This window comes from Marmota flaviventris, chromosome 12, assembly GCF_047511675.1.
Source record: "Marmota flaviventris isolate mMarFla1 chromosome 12, mMarFla1.hap1, whole genome shotgun sequence".
Classification (NCBI taxonomy): Eukaryota; Metazoa; Chordata; class Mammalia; order Rodentia; family Sciuridae; genus Marmota; species Marmota flaviventris.
In genome coordinates this window covers 101,812,242-101,835,231 of record NC_092509.1, presented here as the reverse complement: position 1 = coordinate 101,835,231, position 22,990 = coordinate 101,812,242, and the positions used below count along the sequence as shown (strand labels likewise).

Here is a 22,990-nt window from a genome sequence, read left to right as displayed (position 1 = left end):
AAGCAATCATGAAATTCATATGGAAAAATAAAAGACCCAGAATAGCAAAAACAATGCTAAGCAGGAAATGTGAGTCAGGCGGTATAGCGATACCAGACTTCAAACTATATTACAGAGCAATAGTAACAAAAACAGCATGGTACTGGTACCAAAACAGGCGGGTGGACCAATGGTACAGAATAGAGGACACAGAAACCAATCCACAAAACTACAACTATCTTATATTTGATAAAGGGTCTAAAAGCATGCAATGGAGGAAGGATAGCATCTTCAACAAATGGTGCTGGGAAAACTGGAAATCCATATGCAACAAAATGAAACTGAATCCCTTTCTCTCGCCATGCACAAAAGTTAATTCCAAATGGATCAAGGAGCTTGATATCAAATCAGAGACGCGCCGTCTGATAGAAGAAAAAGTTGGCTACGATCTACAGTCGGTGGGGTCGGGCTCCAAATTCCTCAATAGGACACCCATAGCACAAAAGTTAATAACTAGAATCAACAAATGGGACTTACTCAAACTAAAAAGTTTTTTCTCAGCAAAAGATACAATAAGAGAGGTAAATAGAGAGCCTACATCCTGGGAACAAATCTTTACTCCTCACACTTCAGATAGAGCCCTAATATCCAGAGTATACAAAGAGCTCAAAAAATTAGACAATAAGAGAACAAACAACCCAATCAACAAATGGGCCAAGGACCTGAACAGACACTTCTCAGAGGAGGACATACAGTCAATCAACAAGTACATGAAAAAATGCTCACCATCTCTAGCAGTCAGAGAAATGCAAATCAAAACCACCCTAAGATACCATCTCACTCCAGTTAGATTGGCAGCCATTATGAAGTCAAACAACAACAAGTGCTGGCGAGGATGTGGGGAAAAGGGTACACTTGTACATTGCTGGTGGGACTGCAAATTGGTGCAGCCAATTTGGAAAGCAGTATGGAGATTTCTTGGAAAGCTGGGAATGGAGCCACCATTTGACCCAGCTATTCCCCTTCTCGGTCTATTCCCTAAAGACCTAAAAAGAGCATGCTACAGGGACACTGCTACATCGATGTTCATAGCAGCACAATTCACAATAGCTAGACTGTGGAACCAACCTAGATGCCCTTCAATGGATGAATGGATAAAAAAAATGTGGCATTTATACACAATGGAGTATTACTCTGCATTAAAAAATGACAAAATCATAGAATTTACAGGGAAATGGATAGCATTAGAGGAGATTATGCTAAGTGAAGCTAGCCAATCCCTAAAAAACAAATGTCAAATGTCTTCTTTGATATAAGGAGAGTAGCTAAGAACAGAGTAGGGTCGAAGAGCATGAGAAGAAGATTAACATTAAACAGGGATGAGAGGTGGGAGGGAAAGGGAGAGAGAAGGGAAAATGCATGGAAATGGAAGGAGACCCTCAGAGGTATACAAAAGTACATACAAGAGGAAGTGAGGGGAAGGGGAAAAATAATACAAGGGGGACAAACGAATGTCAGTAAAGGGGGCAGAGAGAGAAGAGGGGAGGGGAGGGGAGGGGAGGGGAGGGGAGGGGGGATAGTAGAGGATAGGAAAGACAGCAGAATACAACAGACACTAGTATGGCAATATGTAAATCAATGGATATGTAACTGATGTGATTCTGCAATCTGTATATGGGGTAAAAATGGGAGCTCATAACCCACTTGAATCAAATTGTGAAATATGATATATCAAGAACTATGTAATGTTTTGAACAGCCAACAATAAAAAATTAAAAAAAAAAAAAAAAAAAAAAAAAAAAAAAAAAAGAAAGGCAATTGGTGCCAGGTGCAGTGGCACACACCTATAATCCAGCAGCTTGGGAGGCTGAGGCAAGAGGATCATGAGTTCAAAGCCAGCCTCAGCAACTTAGTGAGGCTTTAAGCAACTTAGCAAGACCCTGTCTTTAAATAAAATATTTAAGGGGCCTGGGTTGTGGCTCAGTGGTAGAACGTTTGCCTGGCATGCATGAGGCACTGGGTTTGATACCCAGTACCACATAAAAGTAAACAAATAAAATAAAGGCATTGTGTCCATTTACAACTAAAAAAAATTAAAAATAATAATAATAAAATAAAATATTTAAAAAGGGGCTGAGGCTGGGGTTCAGTGATTAAGCACCCCTGGGTTCAATCCCTGGTACCAGAATAAATGAATAAGTCCATTGCCACATATTCCTTATTAACTCCATTTATCTTCTATTCTTCTCTGTCCTCAGTGATTTCCCTTTATTCTTGCCTGCTTATTACTGCCTTCATTATGGTTGGGAAGACAACTTTTCCCCACCATCTTGAGTTGGAATGAATGGGGGCCTGATCACTAACAGACAACAGACAGATTGACAGGAGAAAGACTGGATCATTACTGTGCATGCTCAGTAATGAGTAACTCTCTGATAGCCAGAGAGAGGTGTTTATATATAATGTGATGAAAAGGGGGAAGGCAAAGCCAAGGGCTTAAATAGGAAAAGTGTAGTATGTTTTAGTTGGCTTTTTGATGCTAATGGATAACTGAATTCTCATTTCTTGTTAAGACTGAGGCTTTTTTTCAATTGGGAAACTCCTTAGAAGTGGTCAGTGGCAGCTATATTTTCAGGAGGATCTTTTATATTTAGATAATATTTTTTCTACAGCTGCTGGTTGTCCAGGTGTTTTCAATTTTAAGTAATTTTCATAGCACTTTGGCAGGCTATTAATTCCTTTTCTATCATCCTAGTTTACCAAGCTAAAAATGTCACAGATGGGGCTGGAGCTGTAGCACAGTGGTAAAGTGCTTGCCTTTGGGTGAGGCACTGGGTTCAATCCTCAGCACCACATGAAAATAAATAAAGATACTGTGTGTTCATCTACAACTAAATAAATAAAATATTTTTAAAAACAATGTCACAGATGTTGATAACTAAGCAACTTCATATGATTGCTATTATTAACATCATTTAACTAATGAAAAATAAGACTCAGAGAGGTTACTTAACTTTGATGAAGTCACATAGGTACTAGACATCAAATTTTGGGTTTATACCCTGGTCCTTCTGGCATCCCAGCTTGTGTTCTTTTTATGACAACATTTTCAAGGAAAAATGGTGGAGGAGAACATTCTATAAAAAGGGAAAAACCTTTTAAAAGACTCAGAAGCATTAAAGTACCAGTACTGCTGCCAGCCCTAGGCATAGTTGCTTGCCACGCGAAAGCCAATTCTCTGGAGATGGGGTGATTTGTTCAAGGACTGGTACCTTAGAGGATGGCAGGGTGGACATTTATTACCTCCCATTAAAAACTATCTTGGGGAACTCTGGTACACAAAAAGGGTTATATAGGGAGGTGCAGTGGCAGAGGGCAGAAAGATTACTTTCTGGGTAGGATCTTCATCATTTAGGACTTGGCCTCCTTTCCCCTTCTTCTCTGGCCAGCACTGGACACTGGACCTTGGTCTTCTGGTTCTCGTGTTTGTTTAGGCAGATATCACTTCTCTGCAAATTACTCCTCCCAGCCATATTTACATACTTGTATTAGTTGATGCACAAAACTAAAAAATAAGAGGTTGGGCGCAGTGGTTCATACCTATAATACTAATGGCTCAGGAGCCCAAGGCAGGAGGATTGCAAGTTCAAAGCCAGCCTCAGCAACTTAATGAGATTCTGTCTCAAAATAAAAATGGGCTGGGGATGTGGCTCAGTGATTATGCACCCCTGGCTTCAATCCCTAGTACCAAAAATAAACAAACAAACTAAGAAGGGGCATTACATCTTCCAGTGATATCTGAAGGACATCAGATGTCCTGGGTTCTGTAAATCTAAAGGAAGATTAATTAGCAGCTAACATCCTAATCATTTAGATGTGACTTCTCTTTAGAATCTAGAATGCAGGGCAAGAGAAGGAAAGCAAAAGTAACTCTGCCAAGGACAAATTCCCAAAAGGATCGGTCAGTGTTATAACATCTCTAATCAGAAGGATGCTTATCTGTCTCTTCCATGGACAGTAAGACTATCCATTTTGAATGCCAAACTATTTCAGCGAACATTTATAGGGAATGCCACTGCATGTTCAGTAGCGCCTCTTCTGGGCTTTTAGGACAAAAAAAAAAGAGAGAGAGAGAATACCTGGTATTCTTACCCTATTAATATTCCTACAACCTTCACAAGAGAGAATGACCCTAAGCACTGGCCTTGGTGCTACTCGTTCAAGTACAGGTCTGATTGTGCTGTGAGATAGGCAGCATGGACAGAAACGGGGCAGACAGGAGGGCCACATGCCACACATTTGAGGAGTGAGGGTACAACCCCTGCAGGAAGTAATGCCCAGGAACTGAGTCTTGAAAGATTAGGAAAAGGCAAATCAGTCGGAGGAGAAACACAGTTCAAGGAAAGAAGAAAACATGAACATAGGTATGGAGACATACAGTCACCTAGTTTGTACAGTTAACTTCAAGTAACTTGAATATTGCGAATGGTGGAGGTCTATCTTTCATGACACACTAAGGGCTGGTCTCAAATCAGAAGTGATAGAAATGGAGAGGAAGGAATCTTTTAGAGAGATGCTGAGGAGGTTGAATCAAGCAGTCCTGAGTGATGGGTTAGGTATAGATGGAGGTAAAAGGATGCAAGGATGGTACCCAGTTGTCTTCTCGGTAGTTGGGTGGACCAGGTACCAGGAGGAGGAACAGGTGGAATGAGGTGTGGTAACTTTGAGCATGTTGAGGTTAGTTACATATATTCAATAAGGAGGTAGATATATAGGTTGGGAGTTCTAGAGAGAGGGCTGGTCTCATGATTGGGTTGTTTGGTATTAATTAAGAAGGAAGTTATGGGTAAGATCACCAGGGTACAGATGCTGCTCTTTGAGCCCAAGTTTTTGCTTAGTTTTCTTTTTGTTTTTGTCATGTCTTTCAGAACACAAGATATATTAGTTTCTCAGTATATTCATAATTATGTACCTAGGTGAATGGTCTCATGTCCCCTAGGATCTAGCCTGTTTAATTCCAAGTTCATTTTTTTTTCAAATAATTTAAGTTATATTTAAAACACTTAAATATATGTAGTTATCTAAAAAATGTCATTGTAGCTATAATGTAGGAGAGTATCTTTCTTCCACCCTTCCAGATTCAGGCCAGGGCCCCTGCAGGAAGACAGATTAACAAGAGAAAAAAACATATCGCTTCTCAGCCTGAGGTTAAGGGTAGTAACAAGAAAAACATACAAATGTGTTTAATATGTTTTACATGACCCAGGGGCCTTTAAACAAAATACATTACTTCCTGCAGGGGCTGTACCCTCACTCCCCAAATAAAGACCCAAAGGAATGGTTAAACTTGAACATTTTTACACCAGAGTTGGTAAAGAATGGAAAGAGTGAGCTGTGATAGGACAAGGGTGATAAAGTGGATTAACAAGCCTGTTCATTCAGATTCTCTCAACACCCTTTCATCCTCTGAGATAATGATGCTCCTTTCCCTCCTACGTAGGTCTTAAGACTTGCTTCAGGGGACTAGGGCAGAGAATCATCTTTCCTGTTATTTTTCAGATTTCTTCAGTGTAAAATATTCAATATGCCAAGATGACATATTTTGGGGTGGCATATCCTGAGCCCCATAACTAGCTACATATCCTTGGGCAAGTCACTTAACTTGTAAGTTCAATGGGCACAGATATTGCTATGATAAAATGTTGGGAAGTACTCAGATAGCTCATGGTTCTTACAAACCCTGAATAAAAATAATTATGGTGGGGGCTGGGGATGTGGCTCAAGTGGTAGTTCGCTGGCCTGGCATGCGGGAGGCACTGGGTTCCATCCTCAGCACTACATAAAAATAAATAAAGATATTGTGTCCACCTTAAAAAAAAAGTAATGATGGGGGACAGTGGCTTAGCTCAGTGGTAGAACGCTTACCTAGCATGGGTGAGGTACTGGGTTCGAGCCTCAGCACCACATAAAAATAAATAAATGTCCATCTACAACTAAAAAAAATTTTTAAAGTAATGATGATTCATACTTTTAGTCACTAGATTTTTATCTTAATCTCCACTTGGAGCACTTGCAAGCATGAGATACATAAAAGCATCTGTGAAGCAAAGAAGCCCATGTACACTCATTCACCCATTGCCTTGTCAGATTGCTGTAGCAATACTGAGTGTGTACAAGTGCTGAGCTCACAGAGTGAGGGGGTCATCTCCACTCTTGCCATTTGCCACTTCTACCATTCTACTGAATTGGGATGTATATTTGTTGGGAGGAGAGAGGGAAGCTGTGCAATCTATTACCACTTTGTCTCAAAATGTGGTTTGTCCATTTAATATATCAAGGCTCCCATCTTGACATATTCATTTTTTAGAAACAAATTCGATTGCTAATACATGGGCTAACCCATATAACTCCTTTGCTGAAAATAATATTTTCATAGTGACAGCTGGTATACTACAACTAGCATTCTATATAACATGAATGTGCCACAGATTGCGAATTTAATAGGAAATTAGAGATAAGCCTTAGAAGGAAGAGGCAATTCACAAGATGAATACAGCACCTCTTTAAAAAAAAAAACAATAACAAAACACATACATGAAGATTTAAAAAATGCTGATCTAGCTTAGGGGATCAAGGAATAGTTAGATTCTATATGTCTTCATTTTAATGAGATCAATTTAAAATTTTAAAAAACAGGCTTGTACTGACATATGTTTATCCCTGCTGCTCACGCTTGAAATGCTTGTGAGCATTGTATACACTGTCCATGGCAGAGAGAGAGACCTGAGACCGCATTCCCTCTTCACGCCTGTGTCACAAGCATGGCTTCAAGAAAGCAACTCTTACATTTGACACTATAGCTGAGCTGCCAAGGGAGAAGCTGCTTGAACTGTTTGGTTGCAGAAGAGAGTACTTGCCACTCAAAAGCTGAAAAGGCACATGTGCTTTATTATCACAAATGTGTATTTAAAAGTGACTGTTCTCGAGGCAGGTTTGGGGATACTCCACCTCAACTCAAATCTGTGAATTTTAGATTCTTTCACAGCAGGTGGCAGGCACATGCTCTGGACCAGTTATGTGTGGAAAAAATGGTGAAGGATAGTCCTTCTCATAAGATAATTTCTTAGAAACTGTATTAATTGAAAGGTAGCAAATTATAGTGCCGGAAGTGCTGGCTTCCATGCTGTGCTTCTGCACTTTGAGATCTTGCCTTCCTGGCTCCGTCTCCTACAGTTTTTATGATGGCAAGCTGCCTCAGTCTTTTCAGCAACTGGATGGACATGTTGTTAGACCTTGATATTTTCTAGAGTCTAACAAGATCCCATTATTTTATGATTCTGCTATCAAATCTAGAGTATTTTTTCCATTGTGGGCAACACTGTATTGAGGGACACTATCTAAACAAGTGTATACTTGGGGCAGCAGACAGAATTGTGTCTGGAATGGTCTAGAAATTAGCTCGGAGAAGATGGATTTGGAAGCGGACATGATTAGCTTAGAGAAAAGAAAATTAAGACTGTCTTCAAATAATTCTATTAATGTCACATGGAAAAAAGAAGTATACTTATTCTGTTATTATAAAATATATTACTGATGTAGATCTTCTATTAAGTGCTCTAACCACAAAAGAAACAAGGGGGTGGGGACAGAAAAAAATCTGTGGAGATGAAGGTTAAGTTTTGACATTGATAAAGATAATGGTTTCATGTATGTATACTTATGTTCAAATGTATAAGAGTATATTACACAAGTATACACCCTATACATTAATTGCCTTCAACTTAAGCCTGGCGAGGTGGCACATACTTGTAACCCCAGTGAATGGGAAGGCTGAGGTAGGAGGATCACAAGTTCAAGGCCAGTCTCAACAACCTAGTGAGACCCTGTCTCATGATTAAAAAAAAAAAAAAAAATGTGTGGAGTGGATGGGCCTCAGTTGTAGCTCAGTGGTTGAGCATCCCTGGGTTCTGCCCCTTACCACAGATATCTATAACTTTCTGTATGCCAATCATGCCTCAATAAAGCAGTTACAGATACTGATAGATAACTGAATCCACTAAGTAGAAACTTTGGATTTCTGGCTTACTCTGTGTAGTTCTTTTCTGATAAATATAAATGTGTAGTAATAAAACAGGTAGGCTTCTGAGCTATTAGTCAGTGTAGATGTGAAACAGATAAGGTGATCGATCACCTTTCCACAAGGATGCAGAAGCTCTCACATGAATCTGATCACGAGGATAGGAAATGAGGTGTTGGTGATGCTGCCAGGTCTGCTCAGAATGCTATCGTATCACTTTGGGAAGGGGAAAGTGCTGTCTTCTCTTTAAGAGCAAACAACATCCCTCCTGGAACTGTCATAACATCAGTCTCACAAGAGATCAGTGCTTTCCCCACAACACCCAGTAGTCTACGGGGTTTTATAGGAACATGCTTTTTCTTCAAATTCCTATAGATCTATAACCTGAACGCCCCACTACAGTGCCAGTTAATTATGTAGTATCTTTATTTTGTGCTCTGATTCTTCCACATATGAGTTCCAACTGTAAAATAATGAAACACGTTTTCCTGGGAGATGATGTCTGAGCTCAGTATCATTACATTTCATTTCAATCTTTTCTTCAAGTGCTTTGGATAACCTATAAAGTTGGAAGCAGAGTCTACTGTTTCCTTCTGTATCCAGGATCCCATAGCACAGCACTGAACAGAATTAAGACTTTGACTGGAAGAGCCAGTGTGACTTCCGCAGGCACCCACAGCACTAAGAGACCCGGGCTACTTACTGTGTCATGCCTCTCTGGCCTGTTGTTGGCTCTTAGGAACTTAACAAATCATTGAGTTTTCCTTTTTGAAAAAGTCACCCATCTGATGAAGAACTAGTAGCTAGGGAAGGACATTTACTCTTTCCTTCTCATCCCTGAGAAGCATTGCTCCTCTTGTTAACATGTCTGTGTCTTAAGAGTGAACTGAAGAGGCAGATGGTCTCCTAGTAACATGTTCTATCTGTGTTTGGCTGACTGTCCTATTATTAGGATATCCAGAGCCCTTCTCATCTTTCTGAACCCTATTCCAAATGAACACAGTGCATTTTATACATTTTCTCTTCTGTATGACTTGCTGATAAGAATGAAAAAAACAAGTGATTCCTGAGTATCTGCCTTGTGCTGTGCACTGTGTGAGTCTTCTTCTTCTTCTCCTTCTTCTCCTTCTCCTTCTCCTTCTTCTTCTTCTCCTTCTCCTTCTTTGTGGTGGTGGTAAGGATTTAATCCTAGGCCTTGAGCATGCTAGACAAACACTGTACCACTGAGCTCCACTCAGCTCCAACCCCTGAGAGATTCTTTTATGGGCACAACTTATTATATTTTCACAGCATCTGGGCCAGGTAGGTGATGTTGCTTTTCTACTCAGGCTTGAGGGAGTGTTAAGTAACTGCCCTGTCATTTAGCTAGTAAATACAACTAAAAGATGGTGTAATTAGCAACGTCCTATTTTTCTCCTAAAGATATCTAATCCTCACTCCTCATAGCTTTGGGATAGGCCTGTCCCACCAGCTCAAGCCTACCTCTGCTCCTGCTGTGGATGGCCACAGCACGCCCAGGTTGTGGCAGGCAGCATGTCCCTCCTTTTGGCACACCTTGTTTTATCTCTGGATACTTCACTGCAGGTTGGAAAGTATTTCCTTTACATCTTTGTAGCCATGGAATGAACAACCTAACATGATTATTATTGGGGAGGTGTATGAGTTCTTAATTATGGGTTTGTGAATTAAGTTAGATATGCTTTTTATATTTACAATGGAAATGTACTGTGTCCAGAACGCGATCTGGAGTCATGACACAGTGGAGTCATGACACAGGAAGAACACTCTTCAGCACAAGACTCTAATCAGGACTGCACCACCGCCTGCTTCCATCATGCCAGAGAGTGTCAATGTGAGTCCGTAGGCCATGGCTTTTGGACTGTTGCTGGCCCTCTCTTAGTCACTCTCTTTGGGTGTGAAGGAGTTCAGAGTGTGCCACCCTAAAATATGCCAGTTCTTTATAAGGACTATTTTGAGCTAGAGACAGTTGAGAAGAAGGAGGCACAGGACAAGCTGTCTCTGCCTCAGAGTAGAACACTAGTGACCCTGTGAAGGTGCCCCCCAGCCCTGAGTACACATCTCCCAGACCAGAAAGGTGTTAAGAGCCCTGTTGGTGGAAATGAGATGGTTCTGACAGTCTCCACGAACAGTCTGTGCAGACAGCCTCACCTGAGCAGCCCTTGTGCACGTCAGTTTCCCTGCTGTGTACAGTTTGTCACTCCAGAAGCTCAAAGTTCTTTTCCTTTGTTTGTCTTGTCACTTCTCTGCAAAATTATTGTTCTTTGTTGAGATGCTGTATAGGCTCAAGATCTAATTGCTTTTTTGAGCTGCTCGTTACTGAATCTCTCCTATCCGCACACTGCATGTATTGGACTGCTGTGGTTTTCCTCTCCTCAGACTGTCTTTGATCAGACTTATGTGGGACCCAAGGCAGAGCACCTAAAAGAACAGAGAGAAAATGGTTTTCTTCTTCTATAGGTGATTTATCCAGATTTCACATATTATCTTTGACTTGCTTTTAAACTGAACTTTCAGAATTAAATCTCTTTTATGATAGGATAAGATAATTTGGGTATTATAAACTGGTTAATTCAGAAGAGTTTTTATTATCCCATTTTTAGACTACTTTGTAATTAATATTTTTTCCTCAGAAGTGTTCTGTGATTTAATGCTGAATCTCATCAGCAATAAATAAACTATTGGGGGCTTGGGAGAAAAAGGAAGAAATACTGAGGTGAGAGTAATTGTTTAAGGGCTTCAAGAATTCCTGGAATCCATTCTTCCATTTCACTGTGAGGTTCTAAAGAGTTATTTGATGTTAACCATCATCCTGTTCTGAAAATAGGACCATTACTGAAAACTTGTGGAAATTTTAAAGGTACCTATGATGGATGTTTAAGGAGCAACATTGTGAAGGGATTAGGGCCTCTGAAATTCATGACCACCTGTTATAGAACCGTTTACATAGCATTCTGTTACATATGCCTAAATATTGTAACTACTGGTTTGCTTACTAGGTATGATAATTTAATCCAGGTATGATATAACAAACCTATAATCCCAGCTACTCAGGAGTATGGGGCAGGAGGATTGCAAGTTCAAGGCCAGCCTGGGCATCTTAGTAAGCCCCTGTCTCAAAAAAAAAAAATTGTGGGGTGGGGTGGGAGAAGGATGGGGCTACAGCTCTATAATAGACAGCTTGCCTGGCACACAGAGGCCCTGGATTCAATCCCTAGTGCTACACATACACACAAACATGTATCATATTTAATAACTACATTCAATACTTAGTCCATATAATTTTAACTTCTTTTTTGAGCACCAAGGCCAAACCATACATTTCTAAAATCATTTGATTAATCATTACTTCTTTTTACCAGAATCATTTTGTGCAAATTCTTTGTCTCTGGTTTATATAAATGTTTCTGAAAGTGTTTTGTGGGGCCTAGCTAGTTAGATCAAAAACGGCACCCCCCTTTAAAAAGCAGATCAGAGAAAACCCTGTGAGCTAAGAAGTTGCTCTGTTCTTCCTTTGCCTTCAAACTGCTCCCTTGTTCCTAAATGTGAGATGTCTATGGCTGTGTTCCTCACCCTAATCCTGCAGCAGCAGTCTTTTCAAACAGAATCTAAAACAGAATGAAAGTGTGCAAAGTAAAAATGGAGCTGTGCTGTGTGCTACATGTGTGTGGTGTGTGCATATGTGTGTGTGGTGTGTAGTGTGAAAGGCCCAGTCTCTCAGTTCTAATAAAACCTACCCCAACCCTAGGCAGCCCATCAGAGGTTTCCTCCAAAACCTTAGGGACTTGGAATATACACACCACACACACACACACACACACACACACACACACACACTATTCTAATACTTTTGACCATTGATTAATAAAATTTTTAATTTGTATGGTTTTTAGTTTTGGAAGAAATAAAAGTCTTGATGGTACTCTGTCAATATCTCATTTAAGACATTTTGTTCAATAATATTTTAAATATTTTTTTAAGTTTTTATTTTTCATGAGATTTTGGAAAAAGAAAACCAAACACTAGCTGGGCTCAGTGGCACATACCTGTAATCCCAGTAGCTCGGGAGACTGAGGCAGGAGGATTGATAATTCAAGGTCATCCTCAGCAATTTAAGCAAGGCCCTAAGCAACTCAGTGAGATTCTATCTCAAAATAAAATATAAAAAAGGACTAGTGATGTGGCTTAGAGGTTAAATACTCCTGGGTTTATTGTTCATACCAAACAAACAAACAAATAAGAAACCAAACATTATTTTGTTAATGGAGGCAATATCTGCTTTCCTATTTCTCTTTAATCCTAATTCCATAATTAATCTATATCTTGCACTAAGATAAATCTGTTTCTATTTAGTTACTTGCAGATTTGTAGCTCTTTTTGTCATAACAGAAAACTAAGACTCAGAAATAACTTGCTCTAGCCTCTTACCCCATTATTCCTTGTACCATGCTAAAACTTGCATGAATATTCTGTTTTGGTGTTTATGAGCCCAATTACAAATTTCAGAATCAAGATGCCAAACATTAAGTACTCAATGGCTCGCATAAAGTTAAGAGACTGTCCCTAAAGGTCATCTTGTCCTTTTGCTTTTAATTGGCTACAACTTATTACTAGCATCAGAGAAATTGATATAACACTTTAGCATAAAGATTGTAAAATGTTAAACTACATTTAATTTCTGATTTTAGCAGCATTGCTGGGGAAGGATTAATTTGACCAGAGAGTATCAAAACAGTGTTTTAAACTGCTGTTGTTATTAGAGTCTATGGCATAAGAAAGTTATTTTTGCTTTGAGATTCTCAACTTTAGTAATTTCTTATATGTCTGTTCTTAATATTATATTGTAGATTTTTATATTTTATCATATTGTATGTGGAAAAATCTTGCTTTGAATTGCAGCCTGCCTTCCAGCATGCTGGAATGCTGTTGTACATCCTGGCACTGCAAAAAGTCATTATTATTGCATAAACACTTCAGCTTGAGGGTGTGTCTCTTGAATGCTGGGTCCTTGCTCTTCTGTTCATATTCTGTCATTCTACCCTAGCTGCTCTTCTGTAGATTTCAGTGATCTAACAAGGATCTGAGCTTCCCGCTTTAAACGCATGGAATGAGATCAGACTTTTATCTGTTCTCCTTGTTAGAAAGCAAGAGTGAATAGGTCAGTCTTTTAGATGGCTGGTTGTCTGATTTTTTCTGTGAACGATACATGTTAGGAGAAGCTAGTTCGTTCGTCTGTGGGTTTAAGATTCAACAGCATAAGCTGTCAGACTAACACTGATTGAAGGTGGACTGAGATGGGGAAGCGCATCTGTCCAAAGGCTCGCCATTGGCTTCTTATTACAGCATTCTCCCTTGAGACACACTCTGCATGCTCATTCACCTTCCTCCTCCTCCTCCTCCCTCCCCTTCCTTTCTTACCCCTTCATTACTGATTCACAGCAAGAGGCAGAGCAGCAGTAGCAGCAGCAGCAGTGGCAGCAGCGGCGGCGGCGGTGGCAGCAGCACTGCTTGTCACGAATCGAGGATTGCAATGAGCTCATCCTTTTCTCCTTGCAGCTTCACAACTGCCCTGGCTTCCTGTCCTCACACGCAGAGATAGACACACACGCTCTCTCTCTCTCTCTCACACACACACACACACACAGCACACACACACACTGGAACGTGCCAGACCTTCCAAGCAGCTTGTCCGCTTTCACACGTGTGTCTGAACTCCTGCATCACTCTTGGCCATTTTCTTGCATTTGGTTGTTTTTGCCATTTTTTATTTAGATCAGCATTTGATTCCATTTTCATTTTGAGTCTACTTTGGGGCTCTTGCTCAGTGGATAATTTAGCCAAGATGTTTTTCTCGTGGCGACATTAGCTGACAATTCCCACCACTGACTGTTCTGTGCATCCTCCTGGGGAGACATCAGCCTGGCTCCCCTCCCACCGCAGTTCTTAAGATTGTGGATAAGAGACCCAGCTTTCTCATTCTGGATACCTACTTACTGCTCATGGAAGAAGGGGTGCCCTGCCCAGCCCCAGCTGCGAAGCTCACCCCTCCTGTCAAAAAGTCCCAGGACATGCACGACGAGAGGAGCAAGCTGGTGAATGAGTATGCGTGCCGGGTGCTGGAACTTCTGGGGATGGGGCATCGGCTGTTTGTGCCTCGGCTTCTGGCGGTGAGACTGTTTTTCACTGAACTTCATTTGTAGAGAATCTGCTGTCTTCTGTGAGAATGTATCCCTGGAGGAGGCTTGTGATCTCCTGTTTTCTTCCCCTTCTCCCCTTTCTACTGAGAAGGAAGGGCTAAGTGGCCACTGCTGTGCTGCTCCTTTGGAGCCTGGTCCATGCCACTCCTTAATTGGCTGGAGGAAACCATGGCTCTCTTCTCAGAGCCCAGGGTCACATTAGTGGCATTATCTCTATGGAAGCAAAAAAAAAAAATTATTTTCTGAATGACTAGGCTCAGCAATAAAGCAGAATGCCCAAGTGCTTGCTATAGACATTCTGTTATTTATGTCTTCAAAGGGTTAAATTTTACAACAGACATAGCCACACATCGAGACTTTGTGTGGCTTGCTTTCTAACCTCCCCATTTGGTTGCCAATTTGATTTTTTTTTTCTCTTGGTAGGGAATTTTACGACCTAAGTATCCATGGGTAGGGAATCGTAGGTTTCTCTCCTGGAATGACTGAACTGTGTGTTTGTAAAGCAGCCGAAAGCTGCTGAGTCTGTGCTGTGAGTCTGGGAAGTCAGGCTTGCTTGTTATTTGATTTCTCGAACAAGAGAAAATCATCCTTCCTCATATCCTATCAAGGGTTAAAATTAAATACCCACAATCACCGTTGCAGGGTTCTCTTTAGTGGTTTGAGAACCATACCTAGCAACTATTCTATAATGTAATTGGTCTGCGGTAGTCCTATACCATTATTTGGTAGTTGAAGGCGAATAGTTCAGCTTCGTCTCTTTTACCGAATGGAGTTTAATGCCCTTCCAGACTGTTCCCTTGTTAGGGTTCTCTCAGATCCGAGGCTCTTCAGTACAGTATTTACTTGACTGAATTTAACTCTTGCTCTCACGTATCTTCCTTCAGGATAGTTCATCTCTGCTTGTACTTGTCTTTATAGCTATATTAACTCAGTCTTCAAGGATATGTGTTAAATCGTCTCTACAGTGGAATTGCAACAGACATGTAGGTGGCCATTTATGTAAGGAATTTCCCACCCTCAAGAAAGTCTGTTGATCTTTGCCAGATGAAGTTAGATGCAATGGCCAGCATGCAATTTCAGGGACGTTATCTTTGAGAAATATAGTTCCTTTTCCATTTAAGGAAGGAATGTTTGAAAGCCAAATACATATGTTTTGATACCTTGGTGAAATCATTACTTCCCTGAGTCACATTTTTTTATTAGTAAAGGAGAAAACTGAATAGTCATGATTCATTTTATTTCAGGGATTTTGACACTATCAAGTGCCAAGGTACATTTCAACAAATTCTCTGCATCTCTGAGGAATCAGGCTTGGTGTGATGTATTTCCATATCTTAGAGATGGCTTAACTTTGTGACTCAAGGGCTTCTACTGGTGACTTTCCAATCATCTGGTGCTGCTTCTCTTTGGCATTTAAGTTTTCAGGTTTTGAAGGAAAACATACATTGATAACTAAAATTATCTCTCATACTCAAATCTGCATTGGGTATGAATTTAAACTGCCTCTAGTTTAAAAACAAAAATCAGCAATGAAATCCACAAGGAGTTGGGTTCCCAGGCTGAGGTCTTTGGGAGGTCCTCCCTAGCTGTCTGTGGCAATTGTGCCAAGTCTGGCTGCGAAATCAGGCATCTGAGGTCACGCGTCCCTCAGGTTGTGTCAGACTCTTAATCTTCAGAGCCACTTCACTATGTGTGAAAAGCGTGTGCTGAGTTGTCTGTGAGGCCCTTTGGAAATCTCTGGCCTTGTTATAGACAGTCACACGCTTTTCACAGGGTTATTGATAGAACCAGGGTAGTCAACATTTTGAGAAGTCACATGCCCTTTAATTAGCAATATGGCTGTGAATTTGGATCTGCTATCCAATGAGTAACTGCTCAAGTTTGGCATGTGTTCCAGGGGCACATAGACTTGGTCGGCCTGGTGCTGTTGTTGGTCAGTGGCCAGTCTGCACAGGGCGGTCCTGAGAGGAATCCTGCCACGTGTGGTGCTGCCCACTTTCTATCCAGTCACAAAAATAAGCACTAAAGTTTAAGACACACGTGAGCGTTTTTAGCCTTATTTTAAATGTTTCTGAGTAAAATGTGCACAAATACCTTATTTTACTTTAAATTCCCAGTAAAGTTTTTCGTTATAAAACAAGTTAATATTTTTAAAAAGAATCAAGACAACACTGTAAATTTGGACTCTGAGCTGTAATTATTGTTCCCTGATTCCCAGAGGAACCGTTCATCAGACTACTAGAACACTAGTTTGTGTAAATCCTATTTAGAAAGAGGCCCCTGACTTAATGGAAGATGCACATTTGCAGGGTTTTCTTGTTGCCCTTCAAAGCTGCAGCCAATAAAGAACACATTTCCTTTAGTAAATCAGGACAAGTACTTTGTTTTAGATATAACCACAAATCAACAATTCCTGTGTTGATTCACCAAATATTCCTTTTATCGGAATTAAAACATGGGAGAAGGAGATACAAACATCCTATATATCAGCTAGTAGTGTCTCTCTCTTCTAAAGCTCTGCTTCCAAATGACTCTCAGACCTCCAAAAATATTTTTTCTTAAATAGGAATCCTATTGGACATCATAACTGAAGGAGGAAAAAGCCATTTGGGGTAAATGTCATACAGGTGTGGAAGAGAAACACACTTACATGGTTTTTTTTTAAATAATCCCTTAAGAAAGTTCAAACCAACAATTTACTACCTATTAGAAGCCCTTAAGGAGAGATTTATAATCCAAGAGTAGTGAGAAGTTCAGAATAGAAGCATCTGCAGCTAACATTCAGATGTTAGAACTGTGCTTCTTAAAAAAAAAAAAAAAGTTACTTTAAAATGTGAGATTTTTACGCTGAATTTTTCAGTGAGAAAAACACATTCAAAACGGTATCAGCAGTGACACGTAACAGTGCATTCTCTGTAAGTGTGTGAGATTTGGAAAAAGAAGGAAAGCTTTTACTCTGTTCATGTTCAAAATTTTGTCCTTGAACCCCTGGAATTTTTCTTTTTGTTATATACAACATAAGAAGTTATTATTGATAATTATATGTTAAAATTAATGTCGGCTATACTTTCAATACTGACACTTTGGGCACTTTCCACAGTGAGTTCAAAGGACTTCCAGGCCAAGGAGGGTTAAGAAAACATACACACACACATACACACACACGCACACACGCGCACACGCACGCACACGCACGCACACGCACATGCACACGCACATACACCCTCTAGCTGCCCAGTTAGTAGCCATTATAAGATCTCATTTTGATCATATTTCTTATGCTGTCAAATTGCATCCTAATTTTAGTTTGTAGACTTCTTAAAACATTAATTTTAGGCAGAAGTGAAAGAATAGAGAAGAGTGTCTCCCCTTTTTATCTCTATTGCTCACGACCATAAGGATTGCTTCCTGAAGAGACATTGCAACTTTTAAAAGAAGTTAAAGACCCAAACACAGAGGTTGCCATGTATACTTCTGATACCCCTCAAAATTCAAAAATTAACTTTCATCTCAAAATAATCTCTAAATATACTCCCTAATTTATAATATATAATTTTTTATTGCTGTGTAAACTTGAAGTAGAGCCTTTATGAATTTATGGAGCACATTTGTGTTGATGTCTATGGTTTGCCGGGTAGTCTGCTTAATTCATTTTACTGAGAGAAGTGCAGACAATACTTACATCTTTTCCCTCTGGATATTTCTTCCTACCTTCTTGAAAGGAAATAAAAGTAATAGAAGATAGGGCTTGTTTAGGGTTAGGGATGTAGTTTAGGGGTAGAGTGCTTGCCTAGTACGCACAGGCCCTGGGTTCAATTCCCTGTACTAAAGAAAGAAGGAAAGGAAAGGGAATGGAAGGGAAGGGGAAAAGGGGAAAGGGAAGGGAAGGGAAGGGAAGGGGACTTGTTTAAATGCCTTTAATTGTGAAGGTAATCTTTTATATAATTCAAATAAATGAATATTTATTTCAATATATATATTGAAGATGCAGTTGGTAAACATGTCTCAGATTATTTGAAAGGATTTGTTCAAAAGTTTGAGGAGCAAAAAGTGGATGTTCATAGAGCCACTGATTCTCACAGGTGATTCTTTATCAGTTCTTATTTAAAACATTGAATTCTTTATTTTACAAGGAAGAAAATATGCCTTTGCTTATTCAAATATCCCTAATTCTTGTCTACATTCCCTTCTGGCTAACATTACTTAACAAATAATGTCAGGAAAGTAGTTGACTTTCATTATTTTGTTCTTCCTTATTATCCTGAAGACATTATAGAAGAACTAAGAATTTCCCAGTTGAAGAACTGTCTTTCCAGTTTACATCAGCTTTAGCCTGACAGGATTCTATGTAGTGAGTATAGATACATAAAGATAATCCAGGGGCTGGCGTTGTGGCTCAGCGATAGTGCGCTCACCTAGCAGGCGCGAGGCCCTGGGTTCGATCCTCAGCACCACATAAAAACAAATAAAGGTATTTGTCCAACTACAACTAAAAAATAAAATTTAGAAAAAAATTTTTTAAAAAAGAGAGGTAATCCAGGAGCCAGTTTGTACAACCTCTTTTTGGTACTTGGTTTGATTCTTGAAGTCTTAGACTGCCTTTTAGGGATACCTTTTTAGAGCTTGGGCATTATAATCACAAAAATCATCTGTTAAACCTCTTTTTGTTGTCAGAAGATTAGTATCAGACAATTATAAATGTAATTATAACCATTAAGTTATCATCTCCATAGCCAGATTATTAATAATTTGTATTTGTGAAAACTGGTAGCCTGTTTTATTTTCATAGAAAGCACTGCTACTTATATTTTAGACTGCTATTATGTTAGTGAACCATATATATATTTAATAAATAACATTCAGTATGATTCTAATTTTATTAAATATGAATACGATGTGTGTAGAAACATCAGGCAAAAAAAAGGACAAGTAATGTAAAAAAAGTTAATTGAGTTTTTTCTAGGTGGTGAGACCTTACATTAAACTTTAAAAAAAATATTTTCCTTTTAGGGGGGCCATCAATATGTAGTCAGGAAAGAAAATGTATGACCCTTCCACATAGATACACACACATGAATTATAATTTAAAAAAAAAAAAAGAAAATACTTTTGTTTTCTCTGTTGTGGATGCTGATCCATACTGGGGGTTGGGGAGAGTATGGGAGGAATGGAGGAACTGAGGATAGGGCAAAGGGAAGGGAGGGGGCATAGGGGAAGGAAAGATGGTGGAATGAGATGGACATCATTACCCTAGGTACATGTATGAAGACATGAATGGTGTGAAGGTACATGTATGAAGACATGAATGGTGTGACTCTACTTTGTGTACAACCAGAGATGTGAAAAATTGTGCTCTATATGTATACTATGAATTTAAATGCATTCTGCTGTCATGTACAACAAATTAGAATAAATAAATTTATTTTCTTTCTTTCTTTTTTTTTAGTTGTAGATGGACAGCATGCCTTTATTTGTTTAGCTTTTTATGCAGTGCTAAGGATAGAACCCAGTGCCTCACACATGATAGGCAAGTGCTCTGCAACTGAGCTACAGCCCTAGCCCATAAATAAATATTTTTTAAAAAGAAAATATTTTTAAAAGGGAGGGAGGGTATTTGAGTGAGACCCTGGGTTCATTTTCCAGAACTCCAAAAAAAAAAAAAGAAAGAAAGAAAAAATATACTCAAACTACTACTTTCTAATAAGTCCTTAGTGAAGCACCCAAATATTTGCAGAGCAAGGAGAGTCTATCCTTCAATTGTAGAAGGAAAAACCTCTTAGATACAGTTGTCAGAAAAATGGAGAGTTATCCCTATAAGCTTATAATCCGCTTATGGCATTGCAAAGGCTTTTGAGGTAATACTTCGTGATTATGGAAGTCTCCTAAAGGTAGGAAATTGGAGGAGACAGCCCATCAGTCTAAGAGTTGGACTGCAGGTTCTTCTAGAACCCCGTATTGTTTTGCTTACTGGCAACCTTTCTTCATTCACAGTGAAATCAGCTGTCTTGCACTCCACCAGAAGAGTATGAGTTTTTACAACTTAGCCACCTTCTTTACATTAGTGATAACAGAGCACTGTTTTTCACCAGTAAAATATCAGTATTCGAGCAACACAGATAACTTAGTGAATATCATCCCTCATATTTGTTTGGTGTTCACAAAATATGCTCATATACCTTAACTTATGTCATTCTCAAATACTTGATATTAAAGACATTCCCATTTTTAAAATGGGAAAACTTGAGTAATACCACGAGTTAGCTGGAGTTGGTATTAGAATGAATTCATTCCAATATTTGCAGTCTTGTGTACCTTTATGGGGCAAGCATTTTCCAGAGACTGAGGTAGAGAATTGAGTAAGATGAAGTCTCCACAGTTGTGTACCTGAGCCTCCCTTCTTCATAGCTGTCCTCTGTCTGGGCTTAACTGCGTTGGGCAAGCTGTATGCTCCAGAGCTTCACCAACACTAACAGTGTCTTCTGCTGTCCTGAGATTCAGCCTGAGGTGGACTGAGCAGCACCTCAAGCAGCATCTATGCGAACATGACTATCTGTTTCTGACTAGAGAGAGGTCTAGTCAGATACAGATAGTATCATCTTTCATCCCAGGCTTCTGCTTTTGTATGAGCTCAAAGGCCTTGGAAGTAGACCTTGGACAGTATTAGAAAATTAGGTAACCAAACCACTGCCCCCATCACACACACCATTTGGGGCATGTGTTTCCAGGAAACTAGAGGTTAGTTGCACTGAAAGTACAAGTGCCCTCAGAGACCTTTGGGTAGTCAGGAAAGGGCTCATCCTTTTCTTTCCTATAAGCTCAATAAGCAGCCCATCTTGAATTTTCCAAACCACTTCTAGAGAACTGTCACCAGGACTGGTGTTATATGTGAAAAGGGAAGACTGGGATATGGCTGTGTCCAGTGTAACTGGTAGCTGATGTTTCCCAGTAATCCAGCAGCTCCTGTTTCAGTTAGAGGGACTCTTTCCAGTAACTGCCTTTTCCAACTAGATTAAGGTGAGTTGAGACCATGATAAACATTCTCTCCAGCACAACTTGCCGTCAAATACGAGTCTTTATGAGGAAGGAAATAAATCTTAGATGTACTGAAGTTTTATATTTTTTTCACTGTCACTGTTAGCCCAGCTGTTTTTTGTTTGTTTGTTTGTTTGTTTTGATACCGGGGATTTTGAACTCAGGGGCACTTAGTCACTGAGCCACTTCCTCAGCCCTGTTTTGTATTTTATTTAGAAACAGGGTCTCACTGAGTTGATTAGCTCCATTGCTGAGGCTGGGTTTGAACTCGAGATTCTCCTGACTCAGCCTTCTGAGCTGCTGGGATTAGAGATGTGCACCACCCCACCTGGCCCTGCTCTATTTTTTGACTACTAATTTGCTGATATAAAGGTGGGCTAACCAAGACTATGTGAAACTGCCCAAGACTATGTGCATGCCAGGTGAGCGCGTTACCACTTGAGCCACATCCCAAGGTGTTAGTTGGTGTATTATTTTATGTGTTTCTTTAAGGGCCAGAGGAGAAAGGAAGGAAAACTGGTGTATATGTACATAGTAAAAGAGAGATGAAGGTAGACTTCATTCATTCATTCTGTAACAGATTTTAATTGAGTACCTCCTCTATTTGGGGCCTTGTTCTTGTTGCTGTGGACATAACAGTGAACACGACAGGAAATGGGGGAGGAGAAAAACTTCCTTAGGGGAGAGAGAAGGGGAACAGCTATAAAATTGCAAAGTGACTTGATGAGGTGGGGGAAGAATTTAAGTCCTCGTTCATCTTACATTTGAACCCAAATCTGGATAACAAAAAGTTGCTTTCTTTGTAAAAAGATCTGGGAGAAAAGTATGCCAGGCAGAAGAACCAGCCAATGACCTTCAGCAATGAAGAAACTTGATGTGTGCACAGAAACTGGAAAGAAAGCCTGGGCCTTGGTCTTGAGGACAAGGAGGGAGCAGTGGTTCCAAACATGCTGGAGGGAGGGCTGGGACCACAGGAGGCCTGTGCTCCCTGGGAAGGAGTTGGACTGGGTTCTGAGCTCACTGGGAACCTTTGCCTCCAAAGAATTTTTTTTTGGCAATAAGGACAGTAGATTGAGGGGAGCAAGAGCAGAAAGAAGGATGTCACTGAAGTGGCTCAAGCTACCAGATGCCAGTGACTTGGACCTAGTGGTGATGACAAGAAGTTAAGCCCTGTTGTGAACAGAAATTACACGTACTATATACTGCTTTGATACAGTCTTTAATTTGAAAGGCTGTATCCTTATATTTGAAGTTAAATAAAGTTAGCAGTTTTTAAAAAACATTTTATTTAGTTGTGGTTGGACACAATACCTTTATTTTATTTATTTATTTTTGTGGTGCTGAGGATTGAACCCAGGACCCTGCACGTGTGCTAGGTGAGCAATCTGCTGCTGAGCCACATCCCCAGTCCCAAAAGTTAGCATTTTTAACTAGCATATAATTCTGTGATTTCTTTTAATTACTGATGCTTTAGACAATTAAATACTGACTCTAACTCATCTAATTTCTTTTTGGTTTACTTCTGGGTAACTATTCCTCCTAAATCTATAATATGTATCAGGGTGTTCACAAAAGGTTGTTTATAAGAACACTTATTATTTATTGCAAACGCATTACTGCAGAAAATACAACAAATATTAAAAAGAAAAACCTGTGATCCCACCAGCCAGATATACATTTTGTTTGT

The 22,990-nt window shown here is 39.7% G+C and overlaps 1 protein-coding gene and 1 long non-coding RNA gene across 5 annotated transcripts in view; one reads left to right on the top strand and one right to left on the bottom strand.

Annotated features, from left to right (window-relative positions):
* Positions 1-22,990, top strand: part of Rabgap1l (RAB GTPase activating protein 1 like) — a 620,475-nt gene that overhangs the window by 462,861 nt on the left and 134,624 nt on the right. The window contains exon 1 of one of the 4 annotated variants that reach the window (XM_071600293.1): positions 13,927-14,241. The exons of the other annotated variants lie outside the window; for them this stretch is intronic. Within the exon in view, the coding sequence (XP_071456394.1) occupies positions 14,074-14,241 (168 nt within the window). The 5' untranslated portion in view covers positions 13,927-14,073. Of the gene's footprint in view, positions 1-13,926; positions 14,242-22,990 lie in introns of those variants that run through there. 4 annotated transcript variants of the gene reach the window in all.
* Positions 1-22,990, bottom strand: part of LOC114092471 (uncharacterized) — a 353,583-nt gene that overhangs the window by 289,394 nt on the left and 41,199 nt on the right. The gene's annotated exons all lie outside the window — the stretch shown is intronic.